Genomic DNA, 27280 nt, shown 5'->3' with positions numbered 1-27280 from the left:
GCTCCCTACTAGCGATGGCATCTGAACAGGGTGGGGGCAGGGAATTCCTTCGCACCCCTTCCTCTATCTCTGTCCCTATCCCCATTTTTCATGGAGGGGTGAATTTTACTCGACCTTCGCTCTCCACCTTCTTACGGATCCCTGAATATGTAATTAAAAATTTCAGAAATTAAATTAAATTTATAAAATGCAAAACTTTATGCAATAAATTTAAAAATACAAGTGATACCACAACTACATCAAACCTAATGCAAATATATAATAAAGTTCAAACAATGATAAATAAATTCATCACACAATATGTAGAGTCTACAAAACAAACAATTTGAAATGTAAAATCCAACATTTAACCTATTCAAAATCTGAAGTCTAACACTCAATATTCTCGAACATTCAACTCAAATAAAATGTGAAGTTTTCATTGTAAGCATTCTAATATTTGAAGATAAAAATCATCCACAATCACATCATCGTCCAAAATGTTAAGTCTTCAAGTTATGTTTCTACAAGCACATAAATATGTATTTATGGCATTTTATAATTTTCTATTTGTTAGTTTTTAACTTTTTTTCTTAAGAGTATTATTATATTTTCACTTATATATATATATATATATATATATATATATATATATATATATATATATATATATATATGAGAGGTGGAGACCATGCAGAGCAGGAATAGTGATTTCAATCATCTTCCCCAAAATTTTTAAGGGGGTTTTTATATTCTCATTCTATGACATCTTCAGTTGGAAATTGTCATCCATACTTCCTGCCCCCTCTCCCCACGCTCAAACCTTTCATCCTTGTTGTCGCCCCTGCCCCCACCTCTTTGCTTGCCCCCACCTCCCACTCTTAAACCCTCACTCTCACCTCTTCGTTGTGCCTCTCTGCTCATCCCCACTTGGTTATGCTCAAATGTTGTAGAATAAGGTCACTTTCAGGTCTAAAATATAACTTTCCAAAATTAGAAGTCTAAACTTTTAATGATGAATTATTGAAGTTATAATAATGGAGTATGAATTACTAATGTTGTACTGAATGATTGAAATGAAGTTGCTCCATTTTCTTTGTTGCGCTTGCTCTTTATTTCCACCTGTCTATTTCCAATTCTTAATTTCATCTTGTTCAATTCATATTGAACCTGTAGTTATTTGTAAAATTCATCTTGTTTATTAACATAGTTAATTGGGTTATTTAAACATTTTGTTTGATGAAACATATCGATTTGAAGTTGTTTTAATCTAAGATATTCATACACACAAGTAAATGTGGACCAAGGGTAGGGACAATTTTAACAAATCTTGAGCACAATCGGTAAATAAGCTGAATAGTAAATTTCAAATTAGACAAAAGAAGACTCAATAATGAGATTTTCATTTCAGAATTGTTGAAGCACAGGTGCTTACAAATAGATAATACAATTTGTTTGTCATAAATAACCTAAGGCACTAAAGCCACAACTAAAATAATTGAAGTGCTCTGTTTACATCCAATACACATCATAGATGATTTGTCAACCACAAACATAAATCCATCATTAATATATCATTTGAAGCATATTTAACATACATCAATTTACAAATTAACCAAGAAATAGTAGAATGTACATTAACATTACATATGTGAAAGATTATTCAACAAACATCAATTAAACCATCACAGCAGAAGCTGTTAGCCATATCATCACTACCATCCTGGCTCCCCTACAAGAAGGTATAAATAAGCATGTGTTAAAAACTTCATGGTGATGAAGAGAAAAAACATTTATAGCAGGAACCAGTCTTTATGTTCTTATAACCAACCTCCGTTTCTGCAACAATATATAACTGCAGGTGGTATTCCAGAGGAGGAACTAGAGACTAACACACAAAGATCTACCGCATAACTTCACAGAAAATTAGAGTAAGAGGAAGTTTTTTAGGGTATGAATCTTCTTGCATTTCACTTGTTATTTTCTACATCTCATACACATGTACTGATAGCACAGTGATTGACTGTCACAATCATCAAAGAGTCTTAATGCCTACTTAATCACTCCACTAAGCACAACGTGTTTCCACTAACATTAACCACTTATAACACTCCACTAATAACAATTATACATCACTAAATAGTAATTCAGTACATTACTCAACAATAGCCAATGATATAAATGAGGAATGTAGGAAGAAAATGCGAGGACAGAAGTTTATAGCAGAAACATGGCGATAGAGAAGATTAGCCAAATACTTACGTATAAGTTCACTGAGGAATATCAGAATCTTAGCTCAGGCTGCTTCCTCGGAGAAAGTATTATTGATATTCAGGTCTTCCAAGTAGCTCATTTGGTATGAACTGGCGCACTTTAAATACATAGGTATATTTCAATTGAGGGCATTCTGCTAAAGTCAGTAAACTCAAGGATGGGAATTTCATCTTGGAAGTCCCCGTGTAAAAACCTATCATGCTTGGTAACGACTCTAGTGTCAAATTGTTGAGTTCCCCAAAGGTTATCTCTTCATCTATATGTTCATGATCACCCTCTATCGACACTATTTCCTGCAAAGCAGGGCAATCAATTACGGACATTTGTTTCAGTAGACCTAGACTTTTGGCTGTTGAGGGTGTGAGCAAACATAACAATCCATGACATCCACTAACATTCAAGTTCTCAAGATTGGTAAAAGATACAGTGGATGGAACTAAGATTTTTAGGCTGGAGCAGTTGTACACAACCAACATTGTTATTGTTTTAGGTAATGGCTCTACCCACGAGTGCTCTAACCCTATGGAATTAAGCTTTAGGAGATAATTCAAATGTAGCCCTTTAATCTTTGAAAGGATTTTGCTACAGTCAGTGCTAGGTCTTAGAGAAGGAAATACTTCATTGAAGGAAGTACAAGCCACTGCGAGGGATTCAATGTTGGGGATCTTTTCAAGTAATCTACTTGAGAATATATTTGACTCATCATCCTCATGAAAGCACTGCAATCTGAGAAATTTTAAGTTCTGCAGGAGGTGTGCAAGGTTTGCTCCAAATTGTTCTTCACCAATCATAGTGTCTTCCTTGGTGATTGTTTGATGCTCAAAGTCAGCGATAACCTAGAAATCAAAACAAATAAGAAAATAAGATGCAAGAAAGGGCACAATAATCAACCCCTTATTTTCAAGTTTGAGTTTCCATTCACTTCTTTTAATCTAATATTTTCCTGAATATGCCATGTAACGTTTTTTTCATCAAACATCTCATTTTTTCCTTTTTTCTAATTGTTTATTCATCTAAAATACTATTACTTATTTAACCAACCATATTATATATATATATATATATATATATATATATATCGCCACCTAATTTCACTTTTGGTGATAGGCAATTATAATTTGTTACTTACTTTGGGGAGAATTAGCCATCCTGGAGATCATTTCTGGTATTCTGTTATGGAGAGTCCCAAGCCTCTTGAATGCTTAGTTCATTTGTATATTCTCTTTGGTTCCAGATTGGGATTAGGGTTCTTAATCCAAAAAATATTCTCTTGGCTGATTCTATCATTTGGCCCCCTAGTTTTTACTATAGGTGAATTTTAGACACCCAATAGTTTTATGAGCAAATTTAGCCCATCAACTTTTTAATTGTTGCAAATCAAGTCCCCCCTATCATTATCATGCTACTTAAAACTCTCAAATTCTCATTTATTTAGAAAAATCTTCACAAATTTAATCAATTTAATCATTGTAGAAGTTTTCCTCATCAAAACGCAAAAATCAAAATATTAAATTTCAATACAAAATTAAAATTCCAATTTCCCACCTCTTTAAAAACCCACCTCATATCATTCAAAATTTAACAATTTTTTTATTATTTAACTTTTAAAAGGGTATTATATATCAATTTTATCATAAATACTAAAATATTTGAAAAGAAAATGAAGATTTAATGATTTCATGTGTATGAAAATTGAGAGAGGGACCAAATTGGCATAATTAAAAAAGCAGAGGGACTTAATTAGCTCGAAAAAACTAGGGGGCGAAAATTACACTGTCAAAACTAGGGGGACCAAAAGTGCAACTAAGCCTATATATTTTGATTGTCAATGTAAAAAAGATTATAACTATAAATTTGCAGTTCATAAACTTGATTTTTTACACACTATATCAAACTAATCGACATACATAATGTATTTTGTTTCAAGCAATTTAATTTTATATTCTTCACAACTTATATAAGTTTATATATATATATATATTTTTAAATATCTCTTAATTATTATTTCAAACTTTTTAAAATACTCATAAAAAAGGTAAGAAAGAACAAGAGAAAATGCAAGAGTAAGAGTAAGAATGACAAAACAAGCATTCCCCCAAGTGCCTAACCCAAGTAATAATTAAAATAAAATAGTACAAAGTAATGAAAGCAGTACAATTTGAGAAATCGTCCTTGCCTGAATTTGTCCTAGTGAAATCTTCATGGCTTCTTCCTTTGTGAGCGTTAATAGCTCCAATTTGGGAAAAACCTAGAAATCAAAACAAACATGATAAAAATATATTGTAATGAGACCTAACTCATTTTACAATGAATTTTTTTTTCCATTGTATTAAAAAGGAAAAAAAGAGGAATGCAAGCACCGCACTCTTTAGTACTATTAACAAGTTGGATATCTTATTTAGTATCCATGCATTCTTAATTTTTGTTCCCTCCTTTTGTATTTTGGTTAATACATATACCCCTCCCCTTCTTTTATTATAAAGAGGGAGTATGTAAAATTTTTGGTGTAAAAAGATATTATTCCTTTGAATGATAATTGGAGGGGAAAAAAGCAAGTGATTTGATTATGATTCACTAAGAAAAACAGTTAAAGAACTAACATTTATAGAGTTGCTAAACTCTGAACTAACTAACAAACTGTGACAGTTCAGCATAACTGTGCAGGTGAAGATAGCAATGTTATGAGTTTAAGGGAAATAATCCCGTACAAGTATGAGTATGCTATACCCAAAAGTATACTAACACTATACTCTATTAATTACTAATATATTTAAGTTAAATATTGAATGAGAAAAGTAAAATATATTTGGTACCTTTTCAGCTGAGAAAGTGGCTTGCTGATCAATTAAAGCACCAAGTTGATTCTCCAAATGTGCATCTTGGCAACCAGGAGGTTCAGTTGTAAACAGTTTCAATTTGTTACAATGATATACATCTATATGTGTTAGCATTGGCATTTCTAGCGAGTGCTTTCCATGGTAGAAGTACTTGAGCTCTGGCAATTCCCACAGTGCTAAATAGTTCAGACAATGGAAAGTTAACTGTTCAGTTTCTCCCTTCAAAGCTGCTTCATCTTCTGCAATAATTTTCTTCAAACTTGCACAATATCTCACATCAAGTCTAACAAGATGATTTGCCATTGATGCTTGAAACAAACTTTTAAGGCTTGGACAGTTATAAATAGACACTTCTTGTAAGTCTTGATGGCTGAGAATTTCATCAGGATTCGTGTTCCAGATAAACTCCAGATTTGGCAACTGATTTAGAACAATTTTCTTCAAAGGAAAAGAAAGCAGGGAAGCTGGTTCCATAACAGCTCCTGTATCTTTCACATCAAATATTGCCTTGACTGATTGACAGTTGCGGACTTCCATCTCTTTCAAGTTATGTAGCAATGGAAGTAGACGAAAAGGAATCACAATGGATAAATATTCACATTCCACCACAAATAAAGAAGTCAAGTTGTTGAAACAATTGTCGCTCGGAGCTACACTAAGAAGCCATATCTCTTCTAATTGAGGGTGATCACCAAATTTCCAATATTGGATATCACATGCAGACTTTACCAACTGTATAAGCAAACAATACTTTCAATTTGAGTGAAAAAATGACAGGGTTGAGATGGGAAAAAATGATAATTAAATCTCGATCCCTTATGTAACCCCAATTACATACTTTAAACAAATCATTAAACAATACTCTGTTTCACTATAATATTTTCTTAAATTGAGCACGAAGCCGAAGCAATAAAGCTATAAATGTAAAACAACTAGTTCAACTAAAAAACTAGAGACAAGTCACAAGTGGCCCAAAACAAAATATAGTAGCCTGATTAAATTTGAGGGGAGTGTTGGAAAAACAAGATCCACATGATGGGGATAAGAAAAACTCTAAGTGCATGTAAAGAGAGAACAATTTTTATTTGAATATAAATGAGTAACAATTTAATTTGGGCAAGGAATTCCTTACATTGTCGTATAACAGCCTCATTGTGGTGTTGAGATCATCATGGAAGTGAAAATCAACGTCCACAAACGATGTACGAACCCACGGACATATTGGCGCATTTGTGACACCTCCAGAGAAAGTCTTCATGTTGGGGCATTGAGTTACCAACACTGATTGCAAGTATGAGAAATGCAAGGTGGCGTCCCCTGAATAAAAACACACTAGGCTTGGCAAAGAACTCAGCCATAACGTACTGAGCCGTCCAAAGGTTATCTCATGATTGGAACCGCAATCATCTTCCATGGTTACTATTTCCTTTAATGTTTCAGAATCAGTAATGAATAGCTTCTCAAGTTGCTCCAAACTTTTAGCTGTTGAAAATGTGAATAAATACTTCATACTTTTACAGGACTGCACTGTCAATTCTCTTAGATTGGTGAAAGAAACTGCACTCTGCACTAATTTGTCCAACCTAGAGCATTCGTTAACATTTAATATTTCTAGCCTTTTAGTGCATGGCTCTACCCATGGGTGTTCTAGCCCTATCAAATTGAGCTGATCAAGCTGGTTTAGGCTTACTTTTTTCAACCCCACAAGTATTCCATCAAGAAGTTGGAGTTTTTCAGAGGGAAAAATCTCTTTGAGGCCAGTGCATTTGTTAACTTTAAGAGATGCTAAATTGGGTACCTTGTGAAGGAAATCAAAAGGCAAAGTAGCCTTCTCATTATCATGTTCTTCAAAGCATAGCTTTAATTTTAGAATGTTGTCGAGTGGCAAATGTGCTTCTCTCAACAAGTTAATGCTTTTCTCATTGAGTGCCAGTTTCTTCAGCTTGGGAACAACCTAGTAAATAAGGCCAAACCAATTTAGAAAAAGATGACCACAAGATGGAGAATAATGAAAAAAAAGGAAACAAATACTGGACAAGTACTAAGGCTTTGTCACCTTTTGAACCAAGAAAAGAGGTTGCTGCAGGAGACTAGTTGGTGTACTGTGTTGACCCTCTTCAAGTGCATCTGGGTGACTCTGAGATTCTGTTGTGAATAGCTTCAACTCACCACAATATGACACTTGTAAGTCTTCTAATCCAGGGCATTCCAAATGGTATCTTCCAGGATAAAAGGAAATAAACTGTGACAATTGGCGAAGAACCAGCGTGGATAAACAAGGAAATTCAAACACTACAGTTCTTTCAGTAGACTTTAGTTCCATTGGATCTTCCCTTCCAACAACTTCAGTCAACATTTCACACTCTTGTATTTGAAGTGTCTTGAGCTTTGCAAGATTTCTGGCAATGGACGAAGGGAACAATGTTGTCAAGCTTCCACAATTTTCAACAACCACTTCTTGCAAATTGGGAAAGTTGACAATTCCTTGAGGGTTGTTGTTCCATACACACTTCAAATTTGGCAAATCCTCCAAATTAAGCTTTTTCAAACGAAAGACTATTCCCTCGGTGTTCTTGGTCTCACTGTCATCTATGTCAAATATCACCTGCACCGCATCACAGCTATCTACATTCAATTCTTCCAATTTCTTCAAGTAAGGAAGAACATGAGAAGGAATTATGGTGTCTTTTTTGAATGACGAGTTGAACATCAATATTTTCAAACTACGAAAGAAGTTATCTGGGAAAGCTGGTTTTCCATGCCGAACTTCCTTCATCTCAGGATAGTCCTCAAGTGTCAAATAGTTTGAATATCCAAAAGAAACCTTCAGAGCAGTTTAATTCAACATCAAGAATGTATGGAAAATAAAAGGCAACAAAAAATGTAAGAACAACAATGAAGTGGGTTGGGGGGGACAATGTTCTGTTACTTTGAGAGAGAGAGAGAGAGAGAGAGAGAGAGAGAGAATTCGAACACAGATTCATTAAACCCGTACTCAAAACCTTGATAAATTTTATAAAATTCCAAGAATGAAACTTTCTTTCATGTTAGATGAATGCAAATATGATTAGTTTTTTCTCTGATTATAATGCACTGCATGTTCCTAAAGAATAAATATATCAAGATTCATAATTAAAACCACTAGCTTATGGCAATTTTGCTGCAGGGAGCTTTGTCCTTTGCAGTTGTAGAGAACTATATAACCCATTAATTGAAATATCTCCAGCTATGCAATTTTTTTTAATTATACCCCCATTTTTGCAAATTATTTTTAGTACAATCATCTAAACTATATGTTATGCATTAATTAGTCATTTTAATAATATTATTATAACATAATCATCCAGTAGCAGAAACTTACTTGCAACAAAACTATTTGGAATAGAACATATTCTATTTGTAGGGATTATGTAATTTTGGGTTGTGGCGGTTAATAAATAATCTAATGTATACCTGATCCTTGAAAATTTTTTGTACAGTGTCATTCAAATCACCCTCCCAGTACCATCTGTCTTTTTCTCCAGCAACAACATGTACTTTTCGTAGGTTTGGTGCGCTCTGGACTTTAGAGAATTTTCTCATTTGAGGGCATTCACTCACTACTAAATTCTCTAGTAATGGGAACTTGAAGTCACACTTGTCGGAACTGCAGAAACTTGTGAGACATTGCAGAGAAATCAATTCCAATGCCTTCAGTTGTTTAAACTCAATATCATGGCCATTTTCCTCTTCAACAATTTCCACAACCTTTTGACAGAAACCTACCTTCATGGTTGTGAGATGAACCAAGCTCTTGGCAGTTGAGGATGTCATTAAATTCTTCAAGCTTATACAGTTAACCACTTCCAAATATGACAAGTAACAGAAAGACACCGAGGAAGGCACTAAACTTGTCAATTTCAAACATCCATTGATGAGTAAGCGCTTTACCCTCTGAAGAAGAGGGTCATGTTCAAAGCCTATCACCTCTAAATGGAACAAATTAGTTAATATCAACTCCTTAAGTTGTACAACAACCCCAATTTTTTCTAATGCAACAAGGCTTGTAGGAGCCCAAATCCTTTTGAAGAGACAACTCGCCAATGTTAAGCTTTCCAAATTGGGAAGTCTATGAAGGAACCAAAAGAGAATCTCAATGTTCTTCAATCCATACAAGGCTAGTGACTGAAGTTTGTGCATTCTATGGACACTGACAATGTAGTACTGCAACCACTCCACTTCCTTCAAGCTAACTGCCAAAAATTCTAAGTTGTACATTACCTGAAAATGAGACGATTATAAAAAAGAGTTTCAAAGCATATTTGGAATCATATGTGTGAGAAGACATATAGGATGTGCTATTCATATATATGAAGTCCAAAACATCCTTCAGTGAGAGTTTCATTTAAGCTTTTATAGCATTCTTAATTCAAGCTGTTCTAATTCGTACCTTTTCTGTAGCTGAAAAAATTGGATTCACTTGTGAATTTGTGATTTCTGAAGTGGGCGCTTCCAACTTGTTGCAATAGAGTATTAGAAATTGCTTCAATGATGGCCACTCTAATGTGTGAGTTCCCTGATAGAAACTCCTGAGTTCAAATAATAGTTGTAATGATACAGTGTTTAGATGAGGGAACCTAAAGGGGGTAGCATGCTTATTTGATCCTTTCTCTTGAGCAACAATCTCCTTCATTCCCCTGCAACCACATACCTCAAGGGATTCCAGCTTTTTTAGGCCATCACTGGCAACAGAAAATGGAAAGAGATATTCTAATTTTGGAGCCTCATAAACACTTATGCTCTTTAAATTATTATATTTAAGAATTCCACTTCCGTCTTCTTTCCATACATGCACCAAACTTGGCAGTGAGTGTAAATACAAATAATGCAAGTTTGACTCATCTCTAGCATCAGTTTGTGAAATATTTGCAAAGTCAAATATATTTTCCACTGACTCGCAATTCAGAACTACCAAGCTTTGAAGGCTTTGAAACCAATTCCTCATATAACTAGGAAAGATCGTAACCAGTTTGTGGCACTCTCTCACCATCAATGAATCCAAACTGTGAAAGGAATGAGGACCAATATGCTGCAGCCATATGGTATTCAGTTTTTCCATGAGGATTATCTCCATTTTCTTCAACTTAGGTAAAACATCAATAATATGCTGCAGATAAAAGTGTTCATTAGGTGATCAAATAAAAACCCCATCAATTAATGCAATTAAATAACAAATGATATTAAAAATCAAATTTAATTAAATGATGATACACACCTTTGCATCTTCTGTTTGAAATATACCCTCCATCATTTCACATCCACTTACAAAGAGATTTTGGAGATTCACCAAACTTCCAGCCATAGAGAATGACAATAAATATTTTAAGTTACCACAATCTGTCACATTCAGTGTAAGCAAACTTTGAAAACAATTCAACGATTGGTCACTCCAAATCTTCTGGATATTGATTGAGGACAACTCCAACCACTCTAATTTGGGAAGTGAAACCTGTAAGAACACATAATTATTGTCTTGAGAGTGGTTCATTTTTATTGTCCAAGTTTAACGGGGCCAAGAGAAATGGAAGAAGTTAAAAAGTACTTCTTACTTATTTTAGAAAAATAACATCAAATGAACATTAAAGGTTGTAGATCTAAAGGACAAAAAAAATTATATACCTTTTCATCAAAGAGTGACACTCGAGTAGTGATACCTTGCCCAACTTCTGTGTCAATTTCTTTGTCCTTGTTTGGCACTTGGTCTTCCAATGATTGAGAGATGGAATATAAACAAGAAAATGCTGGTAAAGATTGTAAGGTTAAAAATCGTAATTGATGAAACACGAACTTATCATCTTTCCTGACATTGATAGTATATGCTTGTCCTTCAACTGAAATTATCTCCTTCAAAGCATTACAATCACAAACTTCAATGGTTTCAAGCATGGTTAGGAGTTTGAGAATGGTAAATGAAAAAAGATTTCGCAGTTGACCACAAGATTTAATCTTGATGATTTTCAATTGGTTGAAAGAGGCCCCTGTAAGCTGGTTATCACATATTTTCGTCAAATTGTCCAGTTTGTGAAGGTACATAGACTCCAATTTGGGAAAGGCCTGGTCCATTGAGTTCATAATGTAATGAATGCTAAAATTGTTTACAATGGACAAATGTTTCAACTCTGGAAATCCTTCAACATTTAATTCATAGAACACATCATGAACATCATTGAGCTCTCCCAGCAGCAAACTTTCAACTTTTTTGAACAACATTTTAACCCATTTTGCGGAATGAATGTTATTACCTTCTTTTAGTTGCAATGCCAAAAATTTCAACGCTTCATATTTGTCAGGCATTTTCAACTCTCCCACTGGAAGCATGTTGAATTCTCCAATGGCAATCTTGTAACTATCCAACTCGTCAAAGAACAAGTTCTGAGGAAAATGGGCAGTACTTGGAATGTGTATTTCCAGAGTTCTTAATTGATACAGAAGCCCCAACTCAGAAAGACTAGCATTTTCACTCTGGGTTCTTTGTTCTTCCTCCCATTGAATCAAGTTGTCTCTCATATACAACTCTTCCAAACTCTTCATCCTTGATATGATATTGGAAGGGATTACTCTTAGTTTTGAACAATTGCTTAAATCAAAATGTTGCAGCTTATCCAATTGCCCCAATTCGACAGGCAAACTTTCAACGTTAGATCCTGAAAAGGTAAGAATTCTCAATTTCTTTAAGTCTCCAATGATTGACAAGTTCTTTCCTATAGTGCATCTCTCCAAACAAAGCATTCTCAGTTTCTTTAGGCATTTAATTGAAGAAGGTAAGCATGACAGATTTACACCGGTCAATATCAATACTCTGAGTTCAATCATTCCTTTAAAGAAATTGTCTGGTATTCTTAAAAAATCATCTTTGTTGTCCAAGTGGAAGACTTCAAGTCTAGGACAGGATAGACTCTCAGGAAGCTCATCATTGATATCACAAAAGTGTAGAAAAATAGCAGTGCAGCTTTCAAGTTTATCTTGGTGAGGCCACTCGTCTAGTATGCCATTTTTCATGAAAAATACATGTTTCTCTTTGGATGATATAGAAAGAGCAACATCACGCACGATGTCATGCATGTTGAAGCGGTCACTAGAGTAACTTTCCACCAACAAACTTGAATCTTTTAGCTCATCTATCAACACATTTACTCTAGATCTTGCATCTCTTATTGTGTAGACCCCTTGAAGCAAACCTAGACCAATACAGAACTTCACCAAGTCCATAATCAAGGCGTCACTTCCCATTCTAGCACAATGTAAAAAAATGTACCTCAGCTGCTCATCTTTCAGATGATCATAACTCAACCTTGAAGAGAACTCTATGGATTCCTGCCCTCCTGTAAAATTTTGTATTTTAATTTGTCGACAGACATCCTCCCATACAAAGAGGCTCTTATTTTTTAATGCCCTTCCAATTGAAACTAATGCTATGGGCAACCCAGCACACATTTTGGCAATTTCAGTTGCTTTCACATCAAACTCAGAATTTTGATCCCATTTTCCAGCCACTTTCTTAAGCAAAGCCTCCGCCTCCTTTTCATCAAGAACTCCCACTGGGAAAGTTGATTCCTCATTCACATTCATTTGTGTATGTAGTACGTCTTTATTTCTAGATGTCAGCAAAATTTTGCATCCTTTGTTATCACCAGATAACTTTTCATTTTGCATCTTATTGTAATCACCAGAAAACTTTTCCCTTTTCATGTTATTGTAATCCTCAGATGCCTTTTGCTTTTCCATCTTACCATAACCAAAATCAGTTATATCCTTGACATCCCGCTGGGTTCCATCATCACTGCCAGGAATCCCCAACCTATTCAAGTCCAATCCATCCCAAAGATCATCTAGGATTATAAGGGTGTTCTCCTTTTCTTTCTTTAATCTCCTTCGTATGCGATCTGCTCTTACAATCTCACTTTCCTCTTCCAACCTCATCCCTAGCATCTCAGCAATCTGTCCTTGCATTTTTTTGATGTCAGGACTTCTTGTTATATTTGCCATAATCACCAAGTTGAACAACTTCTTTTCTTGAGCTTTCTTAGCCACTTCTTTGACTAAAGTGGTCTTACCAACACCACCAACCCCATACACTCCAACCATTCTAACTGTGGAGTCTTCCAATGCTTGCATAATCCTCTCCAGAGTTTTCTTTCTCGATTCAAAGCTTTCATTGCCAATGTTTGACAAAGCAGCATCTGCAGAAGGGCGTTCCCGATAAGAAACTCTCTCGAACTTTTTATTCCAAAGCTGTTCTTCTTTGGCTTTCTCTGCAAGCTTCGTAGCTCGTCTACCTAGCCGATACCTCAACTGCAAATTATTTGGAAAGAAACCAATGGAGCAACTTGTGTTCTCATGGGATCTGTCACTAAGAAAATTCTTATATTCTTTTATCTTGTCACCCACCTGTTCTAACCAACTATGAACATCAGCTTCAATTTCTTTTCCATTCATTTCCGCATCCTTAACATCATTTTGCACCCTCTTTTCAGCTTCTTCGAGTGAAATAACATATTTTTTCACCTCTTCAATTGTTTCGTTGTAATTATAAATGTAACCCATTTTACGCTTGACCACATCGACCCCAAATTGCCATGCACATTCAATAGCTGGAGAGACATATGTGTTTGGGTCCATTCTTCCTTACCCTACAAATAATTTTTAAAAAAAATGGAAAAAAAAGTATGGCCTGTAGTTAGTGTTAAAAATCTTGTAAATAAGTAGGATATCTTTTATTTATGCATATTAGGCAACCTAATCATGTAATTAGGGAAGTGATCATGTACATAGGAAAATAGAATATTTCTAGGATATTTTGTATTTATTGGGCCTATTATAAATAATGATCTCTGTTGTGTAGTTTAGACACACAGATTAAGTCTAATATTGTTTCTTGGTTTCTCCTAATTTTACATGGCATTAGAGCCTGATGAGAGGCAATCTTAATCCGTTGTCATTCCAGATGGACTCATTATCCACCGGTGTGAGAAACCGTGTCTCATTCCGGTTTCCGTTTCATTCCGACAGATTTTCCGACCTTACCACCTGTCTTGTTTCATTCTGGCTAGGGATGGCAATGTGGTCGCTTGATCAATTGTAGATACCAGGGCTAAAACTACATGTGAACTTATGTGGGCATCACAAATCTTGAGCAAGATGTGAGTTAAGAACACATCTCTGATGAAATTGTTGTATGATAACCAAACTGCCATACATATCACATCGAATCCTATTTTTCATGGAAGGACTAAACATATTGAGGTGGATTGTCATTTCATCTACGAGAAGCTCCATCCTATATTAGAACAGGTGACCAACTTGCAAATGTGTTCACAAATGCCTTGAATGGGGTGCGTAATGATTTCATCTGTAACAAGCTGGGCATGATCAATATCGAGGAGTATTGAAAGTTGAGTTAGACGTAGATTAATGAGAGTTATAGGCTTGGCCTATATATACTTTGTATTTTGTACTTTCTACTACATGATGCACATCACTCTAGTGGCCCATTTAGTATGTTGTATAGTATAAGGTCTGATATATTAGGGATCCGTTTGGTATGTTGTATAGTATAATGTCTGATAATATAATGTCTGATTATATTAGGCCCGATAGGATAAGACCTGATAAAATTTTAATACTATACAACGTTTGATCATACACTGTATAATTTGGTGGCGATAGTAGTGGTGGTGGTGATAGTGGTGGTATTGGAAGGTGATAGTGGTGGTGGATGGTGGTGGCAGCGGTGGTGGTGGTAGTAATGGCAGTAGCGGCGATGGTGGTAGTGGTGGAGGGTGGTGGTGGTGGCGGCGGTGGTAGTGGAGATAACGATGATGGTTTCAATGATGGTGGCAGTGGTGGAGCGTGGTGACGATGGCGATGGTGGTGGCGGTGGTGGAGGATGGTGGTGGCGACGGCGGTGGTAGTAGTGGTGATGACGATGACAGTATCAATGATGGTGGTAGTGGTGGAGCGTGGTGGTGGCGACGATGACGATGGTGGTGGCGGCAATGGTGGCAGCGGTGGTGGTGGCGGTTGATTAAATATATTCAAGTAGTTTATACATCACACTCTTATCATGCCTTATCCATCATCTATAGGGTGGATTAAATAATTCATCATTTTAATGTATAAGAGGGATGAATTGATGTATAAGCTTATACAATACAATGTGAGCACCAAACAATTGATAAGTCTATAATGTATTGTATAAGCTTATATTATCATGTCTAATACGGTGTACCAAACGGGCCCTAGATCTAATAGTATTAGACCGGATAAAAATTTAATATTATACAGCGTTTGGTCATACATTGTATAACTAATCATTTCAATTAAATTAATATTAACCTATGTTTCATGTGGTGGATGGGGTTGGTGGAGGGTATTGTAGGACGGTAGTGGCGGTAGTGGCGGTGGTGGTTCAGGTGGTGGAGGGGGGTGGCAGTTGATTAAATACTTTCATATAGGTTGTACATCACACGTTTATCATGTCTTATCCATCATCTACCCGGTGGATTATATAATTCATCATTTTAATGTATAAGAGAGGATTGATGCATAAGCTTATACAATACAATGTTAGCACCAAACAATAGATAAATTCATAATGTTTTGTATAAGATTATACTATCATGTCTAATACAACGTATCAAACGAGCTCTAAACCTAATATTAAATATATAAGAAGACTGCATCTAGCAGACTAGTAGAGTATCCCATTACAATTTTTGAATCTCCTTGTCTCATCTCTCTTTTAATTATTTTCCATCTTTACGGTCTAAATATGTCAATAATAAAGGAATTTGATGTTTTAAAAACTATATATGTAATGTGCAATGTATATCATATATCAAATTCCTCACCCGAATAAAATTGAGAAGTTGGAATGTTATAGAACAACTAGTAAAGAGAATTATAAATGATAAAAATAAGTAAAAAAAGAACAACTATAAAACTTGTTTGGATTGCATACCAGAAGAACCCTTCCTTGTTGTTGTAGCTATTCACTTTTAGAGTATGGTTATTGAATCGAGATTCAAAACATGAATCTGAAATCCTATTTTCTGAAACATGAATCGAATCTTTTTATATATTGTAAGATACATGATAAAAAAATCAAGTTATAAGTTGAAACATAAGTTAGTATGTCATATTATCGTTTTAGCTGCAATTTGACAATGAGCCCAGCATGCTCTCGCTGCTCACACCAGATTGAAGATGCCCTCCTTTGTCTTCGTGATTGCCCGCATTCAAAGGAGGTTTGGCTGCGCTCAGGGTGTATACTATCCTCTGCGTTCTTTACTTCTACTTTATGGCATTGGCTCGAGGACATGCTCAGTAACACTTCAGCTGCTTCACTTCTCCATGTGCTTTGGTGGGTATGGCGGTGGAGCAATAATATGGTTATGGGAGATGAGGCTTGGAAAATGGAGTTTGTGCAGCGCCAAATTGCGAGTACAAGGCCTGATCCGAGTTGGTGGATGCATAATACAGTGGCATCTAGTGCAAATGTTACCTTCACTCCTCCTCCAGCAGGTTGGATAGCTCTTCATGTGGATGGCAGCTTCCACCGGCAGTCTTCTCCCGTGAGCTGCGGGGGTCTCCTAAGTCCTAAGGGACCATAATGGAGCTTGGGTGCTTGGCTTCGCTAGTTATGAAGGTAATGGAGAGGTGTTCCTTGCGGAATTACTAGCTGTTATTCGAGGTTTGTCTTTGGCCTGGCACAAAGGAATTCACAAGCTTACTTGCACGTCTGATTGCCTTGATGTGGTGCAAGCTCTCAATGGGTCAAGGTCTCTCAACTTGTACTCTTATGCTTCCTATCTGGCAGAAGTGAAGAGCCTATTACACCAGGATTGGGAAGTTACCCTGCAGCACCAACCTAGGGAGCACAATCGTCCTGCAGATGCTTTAGCTAAGCTCGGTTTGAGGTTGCGCCTGGATTTCACTACCTAGAACACACCTCTTTAGATAGCTCCCCTGGTGGGGTGTGGCTAGTTTCTGTTCTTTTGTTTGTTTGTTGTCTTTACTTTTCCCATTTACCAAATAAAATAAAAATATAATAAATCTTAAAATAATACAAGATCCATACATAAATCAAAATAAGAAGAAAAGTAGTGAGTGCTTGCACAAAGTTTAGGTGCCGCCTAGGGTGGGGAACTTTCAAAATGGTCCACCGGTGGACCAAGGGTCATAGTAGTAATTTACAAAATAAAAATATAAAAAAATTGTAAAAAATGAATCCTCTCTCCTTAGTCCTCACTCACGCTTCAGTGTCAAACAACTCTCACTTCAAGTTCTCCAGAACACTCTTTCAAAAAAAAAAAAAAAAGTTCTCCAGAACACAATCCCAATTCAAAAACGTTCAACAATAAACACCATTGAAGACCTCAAAATTGAAACTAGCCTAACTCAGTTTCGGGTCCCTCTAATATGCACAAGGATTTCCTTGTGTAACTTTGCACAACCAAAGGAATTGTCTTTTTTACCCTTACTCGAAAATTTAATCTCATCTTTATCCTTTCCATCATCTTCAACCCAAACAACCCAGATTCATCCACACCCAAATTCAGATTGAAAAAAAACCTAATTTCATCCCCACCTACAAACACCTAAACGCTGTTGCAGCCACTGTTTCCTCGCTGAGCCAAGTTCGCTGGAGAGGCTCCAAAGTCCCATCCCACAACCACCTTGCCTTTGCAGGATCCAAACCAGAAAAATCCACCATTATAAATCCCAGATCCAGCAGCAGAAAGAAGATGGAGGCGCCGAGACCACCATTTTGTTGTTGCTTCTACATTTTCTGGGTTGGTTCTCGTTTCTGGGGTTCTGAAATTTGGAATTTTCTGGGTTTTTTGGTGGTTAGGGTGGGTTGGCTCAGTGTGGGTGGCGTTGGCAGTGGTGGCTTGGCGGTTATTACTGGTGTGGGTTGTGGGTGGGTTCGGTGGGGTTGGGGTTGGGGTGGGGTCGGTGGGGTCGGGGGTTGCTGGTTTCTGGGTTGGGGTTGGGTTTCAGTGGGGGCTCTGGGTGGTGGTGGTGTTTGGTGGGGATGGGTGACGTTGCTGGTGGTGGCAAAAATTTGAAACTTTGGCAGAAGAAGAAGGCGTGGGAAATTTTTGGTGATGGGTGGTGGGGTTTGAGTTCCAGAGAAAGGGGAAGTTTCAGAATCTGGGGTGGGGTTTGTGGATGTGGGTATGGTGGGTTGATGATGAAGGAGAAGAAGAAGATGAATGGTGATGATGAAGATGAAATGTGTATGTTTGGTGGGATTTGTGGTGATGATGATTTTGTGTATGTTTGGTGGGACGGTGCTTTGATGAAGATGGTGTGGTTTTTTTATGATGATAATGTTTTTCTTAATTTAATTTGGATTTGGGTGTGGGATGAATCTGGGTTGCTTTGGGTTGAAGATGATGGGAAGGATACAGATGGAATTAATTTTTGGAGCAGGGGTAAAAGAGACAATTTTGTGGTTGTGCAAAGTTACACAAGCAAAAAACTTGTGTATATTAGGGGGATCCCTCAGTTTCTTGGATTTTTCATGAACATCTGACATTACTTTTAAAATATATTTTGGATTTTTAAAAGATCTAATTTTTAAAGCACCCAGATCAGAAACAGAAGTGGGGTTATCTGAGTGGTGATGATCAACAGAAAGTGATGATCCCTCCCCCACCATGATGATGGTGATGGCTTCACGGCCATGAAGAGAAGAAGCTTGCGTGGTGATGGTGGCTCGCGTGTTTGGGGTTGCAGGACTCGTTGGAAGAAAGCTTGTGGCTGTCCATGGTGATGTTGTGGGTGGCCAGCGGTGGTGGTCTCATGGAGAGAGGAAGAAGAAGTGGTGGTGTTGCACAAGGAAGGAAAAAAACGAGAAGATGGTGGCTCACGTGGTGCTGCGAGCACGCCGGAAATCGCCTCCGGCGGCGGCTCACGGCGGAGGGCGGCGGAACGGCAAATTGGTTGAGGGGTTTTGTTGCGGACGATGAGGGGAGTGCAATAGTGGTGTTGGTTTCTCCAAATGATGAGTGATTCGCCGGAAATCGAGGGTTGAAGGTGGCGGTGGTTAGGGTTCTGTCTTCTCTATTTTACGTTGTCCATGGGGGGTGGTGGTGGTGCGGCGGTACTCGTCCATGGGTGGTGGTGTGGCACGTGGTGGTGGCGGCTACCATGTGAGGAAGGGAAGAAGGTGTGATGATGGTGATGATGGTTTGTTGTTGGAGAGAAAGGAGAAAGGAGAAGAAGATAATACTGGATCTGGAAATGTTAATTTTTTTTTAATAATAGGAGAAAGTGTATTACACTTTTACCCTTTTATTATCCTTTTAATCATAACCATTCATATATAGAATATTCTTTGATTCTAAGATCTGACGATTTTAAAGAGTGGACCACCAGTGGACCATTTTGAAAGTTCCCCACCCTAGCCGGCACCCAAAGTTTAAGTATATAGCCCCTCCAAAATACATCATGACGAAATGCAAATTACTTAGTAGGAAAGACATTAGTAGATGGAGAGAAATGTGAGAAGCACAAGGGACTGGAACCAATAAAAAAACAACGAAGGAGACACATTTCTTTGGTGAGCCAAAAATGTCAATTGTCACATGAACTAATAGTACTGAGAACCAAAGTAGGGTTTGGTTTTTCTAAGAATGTGATGTGAGTCTTTTGGAGGAATATTAGTCTGCTATTTCTACCCTTGTGTAAAAAACTTTCACAGAAAGCACTAGAAACTTTTACGAGTCACACAACCTGACCTGGCTGAACTGCAACTTGCTGAATCTCATTCAGCATGATTCAGCTCCGAGTCAAAAATACAGAATAAGATTCAGGTTCATTTAAATTCACACAATAGGTATCGTTGCCACAAAAAATTTGTTTTGTATCAAAATTCATATCGGAAGATACTGATACCTAGACTGCTTCACACTTCACCGTGGCGATTCAAGGTTGAGGATGATGCGCTCACAAAAGAGGTTTTTATTTCTTGCCTCTATATAGTTTTTTATTTTAATTTTATCTTAGCAAATAACAAATTTAATTTATAAATACTGTGTTGGAATGTCATAGAACGAGTATAGATAACTATAAATTGAAAAAAATAAATAAAGCAAGAAATAACGATGGAAATATAATAATGCAGATGCATACCAGCTTAGAAAAATATTGCAAACCAAAGCAACTCTTCCTTCTTAGTTCTTATTGTAGCTGCTCAATTTGGCTTGAAAAGGACGATTTGGTGAGGATGATGCACTTAGATAAGAGATTTTATTTTCTTTTTCTTTCTGAATTTTGTTTCCAAATAAATATTTATCCTAGCAAATAACAAATTTAGAAATACAATGGGTAGAGAACAAACTGAAAAGTACTGAAGAGGAAAGATCAATTCTGCTTTTCTTTTTGAATTTTTAATTGTATGGAAATAAATTAGAAACAAAAAGTAAAGAACAAAATGGAACAATTTTCCGAGGAAGCAAAAAAAAAAAAGAACAAAATGGAACAGAATAAAAAGAAAAAAAATCAGTTTTTCTTTGTGGAATTTGTTCTACCAAGTGTAAAGAACAAACTCGAATATACAATTTAAAAAAAAAAAGCCTAAAGAAATAAGTGCTGAACAGAAAAAGATAATTTTTTCATTTTGAATTTTTAATTGTATGGAAATAAATAAACTTACAAACACAGTAAAAAAAACAAACTGGAACAGAATAATAAAAAAAAATAAGTTTTTTTTTTTAAATTTGTTCTAGCAAATAAAAAATTTAGAAACACAATGGGTAAAGTGTAAACTTGAACATAATATACAATTTTTTTTTGCTTTTAAAAAGTTCTTTTGCTTTAAAAAAAATGTTCTAACAAATAAAAAAATTAGAAACAAAATGCGTAAAGAACAAACTGAAGCATAATCAATATAAAAATATCATTTTTCTTCTTCTCGTCTTCAAATTTGTTCTAGTAAAAAGACAAATTTTGAAATAGAAAGTTAAAGAAGAAAATGGGATCTATATAAAATGATGGCTAATCAAATTCGGATGCAAGGGAGTGAACACACTGAGTAGGAAATTGTCTGTCTTATCGGTTTTTTTGTCTGAACAACAATGGACTAACCATATATATAGAGTGGGGATTCTCGTGAAGATTTTATCATAAGAAAGGGGATATATTCTTTACTTGGTAAGAGAAATAATAAGAAATAAGAAAAGAGGATGATGAATTCTTTTCTTCATTGGAGGATAATGAATAGAAAAGAGAAATTCTTTGAATATATGAGTACAAAGTGTAACATGTGGCTTTTCGAAAAAAAAACAAAGTGTAACATGTTAGTGAAGCCTTTGAGCTCATCCGAACCTAATTGCTTTGGGAATAAACCAAATTGAAATCTCACATTTATTAAAAAAAACAAAGACAACTTATTGGACAATTGTTTTACAAGTAAGGGGAAAGGTAAGCTTTAGTTTGCTTGAAGTAGTGTCCGAATCAAATTTTGGAAAGGAGAAAAGTAGCTACAACATTCGAATACATGTTCAATTTAATTACTTTGGTGGCTAATTTCTATGAACAAAATTAATTATTTTGGTCCAGATGTATAAAGTTAAGTTTGATAATATCATAAACCAACTATGTGAAAAGCTGTTGGAAAGGAAGGAGACATGAATCACTTTATATAGTATTTCTAACACGCGTACTCAAGGCTCACTTGGACTTGAAGCTTGAACAACGCACAAACTCACTTATCATGTGCTGAAATTCGACCACTTGTTCATAGAGGCTCGGATACAATGACATGAACTAACTATCACAAAAGCTTAAGTTGTTGGGTAAAACACATAAATAACTTTATATTATATTTCTAACAGATAAAATTAAATTCTACATAATTAAGACCAGTAGAATTAAGTTTGAGAAAGTGAAAGTAAGTTTAAACAAAATGAATGGAGTAAAAGTAAAATCACATTTAGACAATAAAATTACTATAATAAATATAAGATGATGGATAAAATTTAATTTTGCATAAACTCAATAAAATGCAATATTGTATAAATTAAACTTATTAATAATTTTAATAATGTAAATGAATTAATTTTTATTTAATTTAATAATAACTGAGAATCTGGGGGCAGAGTTTGTCAACTCTTTGGGTCGACGGTCAACCTTTTTTGATGCTATAATTTGGAGGATTTGGAACAATTATATTTTCAGATTTGAGGAGTTTAGCTTGGATAATGTTTTGTGGTGAACAAAGCTGTTGTTATTTGATAAAGTCCATAATACTGAGGTCATGCATGGTTTAGGGACATTAGAGCTTTCACAGTACAGGCAAATGCTAGTGGGATGGGATATCCTTCCAAAGGTTTGGGTAAGTGTAACGTAGATGGCTTTCTAAGAGGAACTCTTAAAGAAGCAGGTTGTGAAGGGGTCGGTAGAAATGATTCAGGGTAGTATAGGATTTTCTAGTGTCCTTATGGCTGAGTTATGGGCAGTTCTTACAACTATTATAGTTAGCTTGGGGAGGGGACTCAGGAAGTTAATCATTGAAAGTGACTCTCAAACAGAAGTTAAGCTTATTCTTGAGAGTTTATCTCACTCATATTCCACGAGAATCTAACTAGGTGGCTGATTGCATTGCGGGTTTGTCCTATGACTTCTCTGTCTGTTGGGCTGCATATTTCGGAGCAATCTTCCACAAAAGTGGACATTTGATTTCATTATCAAGAAGCATTCTCTAACACTTTCTCCATGAGGACCAACCAATTATTCAAAGGCGATTTGAATTCTCATATGACACCATAATTTTACTGACTGGATATAGATTTTCTAGAGCATTTTCATAAATCCGCACTACAAATTTTCCTGGGATTTCTTATTCCTAGCAATAATTACCTCCTACGAATTTTAAAATTACCAGAATTGAATTTACCTGAAAGTTAAGTGAAAATTTGCAGAAAAATCTTCTGCCAAACTTCCCACATGAAAGGTAATCAATCCCCTGGGAATTTCTGCATGAAAGTCTCACGGAATTTCCCCCCGAGAAAATCTCTGATAGCAAATCCCTGGTACAAGAACAGTAAATTAAGCAATCAACACGGTAGCAAAGTTTGTTTTATCCTAATAAATACATCTAATAAATATTTGGATCCTGTCACAACCACTCAAACGTGCACTGGTTAAAAAATGGTACCAAAAGAGATAGAGCCCAGTAGCATACTCTAAATAAGCCCTTGAAATAAATCTACTCACCTCTACTTTCTTGTTTCCAACAATGATAATTGAAGCACCGAGCTTTATCCAGCTTCCCCTAACCATGTTCTGACTGCTCACCAACACAACATAGATGATAATATCTGCCTGTCTTGTCATTTCTTCTGGGTTTCTGGTTCTGGGAAGAACAACACTGACAGTAGCATTTTCCTTTTAGTTATATAAGAGATATATAAAGAAGAAGAAACATATCCATATGATAAAAAATGAAAGGAGCTGCAAAAAAATTTACTAGAAAAAAAACTAGTTTTGACAATTTAACTGCAATTTAAAGTTTGGTCCAATGAGATATTACTTCAAGCAAGAGAGGAGCTGGCAATCCGAAGTTGCCCGACCAATCACAACAGTCGTCATTCCTTCAATGGGAACACTGTATCTGTTAGTAGATCTAGGCATTCCTTTGGTGTGAATGGGAAAAACACTGGTTCTCTACCAGGCATAGCAAGACTACCAATATTCAACAGATGAAAGCCATCTACATCCATTTCAATTCTGACAGCATTGTGTATGTTTGCTTGTTCATGTGCTGTTACAAGACAAATGAAAATTAATTAAATTTTTATAAGAAAGTACAAGTTATATAGTTAAAGTACAGGGAACAGTAACTTCGTTATAAATTTCCATAAGAAAATACAAGTTATATAGTTATAGTTCAAGAAAATAAAAATTTCCATAAGCTTTTTTTTTCCGACGGGTATGGAACAGTAAGCTAGTAACTTCGTTTAAGTTATTAATACATCATGGCTGAAAAACATAACTTTGTCCCAAGAATTGAGGAATAGTTCAGACCTAAATATACAAATAGGCTAATTACATAATTTAGCATACTTTGCCCTAAAAAGAAAATGAATTAGAGATATAGAAACATAAAAAAAGAATGCCATGAACTGAAAGATCATGATTGAAGCTATGTTGTCAATCTCGGGTAGCGGCCAACCACAAAAATGCTATTGCGGTACAAAACATACTAGTACCAACAAAAGTCAAGGTAACCAAGAGGTCTAAGTCTCTATTTCCTAAACTAAACTGCCTAAACTTGAAAATTCTATATCACTTAACCTCTTCATCCTCCTCAAACTAGACCATTTTAAGTATGTTTCTGAAGGGAAACCCCTGAAATACCTCCCTAAAATTCCCTAACATGAACTTTTTGTGGGTTGTTTTTGCGTTTTAATCACTTCCATCAAATAGCGCCGCTACGGCTGCTATTTCCTCTACTTTAACAGCCGCTGCACTGAACTGTACCGCTAAGCAACAACTAGGAACGGCCATGGGCCACTCCACACCGCTACGGTATAGCACTCTGTTGACAACCCTGTTGATGTCTGAAATATAGTTCAAAAACTTCTTTTCTGTGGAATCCTCAGCAAAATGTACTTCCAAAGCATTGATTCCAACAAATATACTTCTTACTGGACATAAACAATGATAATCATAGCTTTTATGACTAACTGAATGCTAACTGCTACTGACTAAATTTAACTAACAAGTAGTTACATCAGTGTTAGTGTCCAACATTTCTTGCGACGCACATAAAGGTTAACCAATCGGTCACGAGTACATAATTCACATAAAGGTTAACCCAATGATAACCACAGTCCAATATAAATGAATCTACTCCTAAAGCCCGAGCTGCCCATGAATCTACTCCTTCTATCCTAATTGATGTTTTGGGGTTGAGCTATTATGCTAATGAATGTACATAGACAATTGGGCAAATTACCTTCACTGATCAATATCATTATGAGTGAGTCGAAGAAGATATCGAGCATTATGCAGAAGATCATCAAGCACGCGCAATTGTTTGATTTCTTCATGTTTAAAACCAACAAACCACAGCATGCAAATCAGAGAAGAATGCAATGCAGAAACACCAGGACCTGAGATTTGAGAAACAAAACAAACACTTGTCAAAGAAGAAGAAGAAACAAACAAAAATGTGCAGGTGATATTCGAAACCCTAAACAGTTAAAGAAAGAGAAAAGAAGAAGGAGAAATGCGAAGTTACCTGAATCCGCGGGTTCAAGTTATGCAGAAATAGTTCAAAAGTTTAGAATGCGAATGGTGGAGCGCAAAGAACACTCGAGGTGAATTGGATATACTGAGCTGAAATTGGAAATGATAAGTTGATAACGCATAGATAGGAGAATTAAACACAAACTAGGAAGTTAGCCGTTCGGGGTAGTTCTTGTTTGTAGTTGTCAGTTTTTAGTTTTTTTTTTTTGGGTTTTTATTCTCAATTTTGTAAATTCACAATAGTTATCATTGTTATAACTTATAAGACATCATTTTATCAACACATAGTAGTGGTGATGGGTATTACCCGGTGACGGTGGAGGTGAATGTTACCCGATGACGACGGTGATGGTGGATGAAGAGGTGGAGTTTGCATGGTGGTGGCGATAGTGACGACAATGGTTGCAGTAGTGGGTGGGTGGTGTGGTAAAGAGTGGTGGGGGTAGGGGTGGGGTGGCGGTGGTAGTGGTGGAAAGTTGTATCTTGGCGGCGGCGGATGCGGTTGTGAAGGCTAGTAGTGGTGGTGGTGATGGTAACACTCAAATTATGACGGAATTTTGCTACAGAAAACAATTCCGTCCCAAAATAATTAGTTTGCGACGGATTTGGCGACTCTTTCTTGTCGCTAAAGTTTTTTAAAACATTAATTTAACATTTTGGGACGGAATACAAATTTGATCACAACTTAGAGACGAAATTAGGAAAATCGTCGCAAATTTGAGACGAATAAAAAAATTCCGTCCCAATTGAAACATTTATTTTGGAGGGAAGTATGGCGCCAACTTTAGGGACGCAATAATTTAATTATTCCGTCCCAATTTGTGACGGAGTTAGCAATAACCTGTCGTCACAAATGTTTTTTAAAATTATAATCTTTTTTTTGGGACGGAGTTCGTATTCTGTCACAATTCAGTGACGCAATTATATAAACCGTCGCTATGTGGGGACGATATTTATATTCCGTCCCAATTTGAATATTTAGTTTAGGGGGGAAATCAACGCGCCAATATTGGGACGGAATAATCTAATTATTCCGTCCCAAGTTGTGACGAAGTAAGCAATAATGTTCCGTCCCAAATGTCTTTTAAAACTATAATTTTTTCTTGGGACGGTGTTTGTATTCTGTCACAATTTAGTGACACAGTTATATAAACCGGCCCCAATATGGAGACGATATTTATATTCCGTCCCAATTTAAATATTTAGTTTTGGGGGGAAATCAAGGCGCCAACAATGGGACGCAATAATCTAATTATTCCGTCCCAATTTGTGACGGAGTTAGCAATAACTTTCCGTCACGGGTATATTTTGAAATTATAATCTTTTTTGGGACGAAGTTCGTATTCTGTCATAATTCAGTGACGCAATTGTATAAACTGTCGCTATGTGGGGACGATATGTATATTCCGTCCCAATTTGAATATTTAGTTTTGGGGGGAATCAAGGCGCCAACATTGGGACGCAATAATTTAATTATTCCGTCATAATTTCTGACGAAGTTAGCAGTAATTATCCGTCACAATTTATTTTTTTAAATAATCATTTTTTTTGGGACAGAGTTGGTATTTTGTCACAATTTGGTGACGCAGTTATATTATCTGTCCCAATGTGGGGACGACATTTATTATCCATCCCAAATTGAAAATTTAATTTTTAGGGAAAATCAAGGCGTCAGCTTTATAATACCTTGTCCATTCTGATACGACCCTATATGAGTTATTTCGCTTAACTTGTGGGCTGCAGATCTGCTGACCAATACTTTTTATATATTAAAAAAATTAATTGAAAGTGCATAGAGAATTTTTTTGGGTACATAAAGTGCAAGGAGAATATTTTGATTATTTTTAATGTTTTACAATTTAGAACAACTAATAAATATTTATTATTAT

The 27280-nt window shown here is 36.0% G+C and overlaps 1 protein-coding gene across 2 annotated transcripts; it reads right to left on the bottom strand.

Moving 5' to 3' along the window:
* Positions 1-1514: 1514 nt before the first annotated feature.
* Positions 1515-25755, bottom strand: LOC130728195 (uncharacterized). 2 transcript variants are annotated; one of them, XM_057579564.1, is made up of 16 exons: positions 25384-25755; positions 25099-25255; positions 23827-23901; positions 23671-23731; positions 23355-23508; positions 23035-23167; positions 10749-13759; positions 10345-10578; positions 9520-10236; positions 8544-9350; positions 7147-7914; positions 6223-7044; positions 5067-5822; positions 4430-4501; positions 2242-3089; positions 1515-1711 (listed from the first exon to the last, which is right to left on the bottom strand). In XM_057579564.1, exons 7-15 carry the CDS (start codon positions 13746-13748, stop codon positions 2301-2303), a joined length of 7965 nt encoding a protein of 2654 aa, XP_057435547.1. In that variant the 5' UTR covers positions 13749-13759; positions 23035-23167; positions 23355-23508; positions 23671-23731; positions 23827-23901; positions 25099-25255; positions 25384-25755; the 3' UTR covers positions 1515-1711; positions 2242-2300. The 2 variants fall into 2 exon arrangements, with proteins under 2 accessions (XP_057435547.1, XP_057435548.1); XM_057579565.1 differs by lacking the exons at positions 23035-23167; positions 23355-23508; positions 23671-23731; ... (1 more) ...; positions 25099-25255; positions 25384-25755 and adding an exon at positions 20271-20713.
* Between the last annotated feature and the right edge of the window lie 1525 nt (positions 25756-27280).

Source organism: Lotus japonicus, chromosome 1 (assembly GCF_012489685.1).
Source record: "Lotus japonicus ecotype B-129 chromosome 1, LjGifu_v1.2".
NCBI classification, from domain to species: Eukaryota; Viridiplantae; Streptophyta; class Magnoliopsida; order Fabales; family Fabaceae; genus Lotus; species Lotus japonicus.
Note: the sequence above shows the minus strand (reverse complement) of the source record. Positions and strands in the feature narration are given on the sequence as shown.

Coding starts and splice junctions, on each gene's coding strand:
- LOC130728195 (XM_057579564.1), bottom strand. CDS start 13,748: ATGGACCCAAACACATATGTCTCTCCAGCTATTGAATGTGCATGGCAA. Junction 7,915..8,543: donor AAAAAATTTTCAAGGATCAG/GTATACATTAGA, acceptor ACTGCTCTGAAG/GTTTCTTTTGGATATTCAAA. Junction 4,502..5,066: donor CCACTTTCTCAGCTGAAAAG/GTACCAAATATA, acceptor TTTGATTTCTAG/GTTTTTCCCAAATTGGAGCT.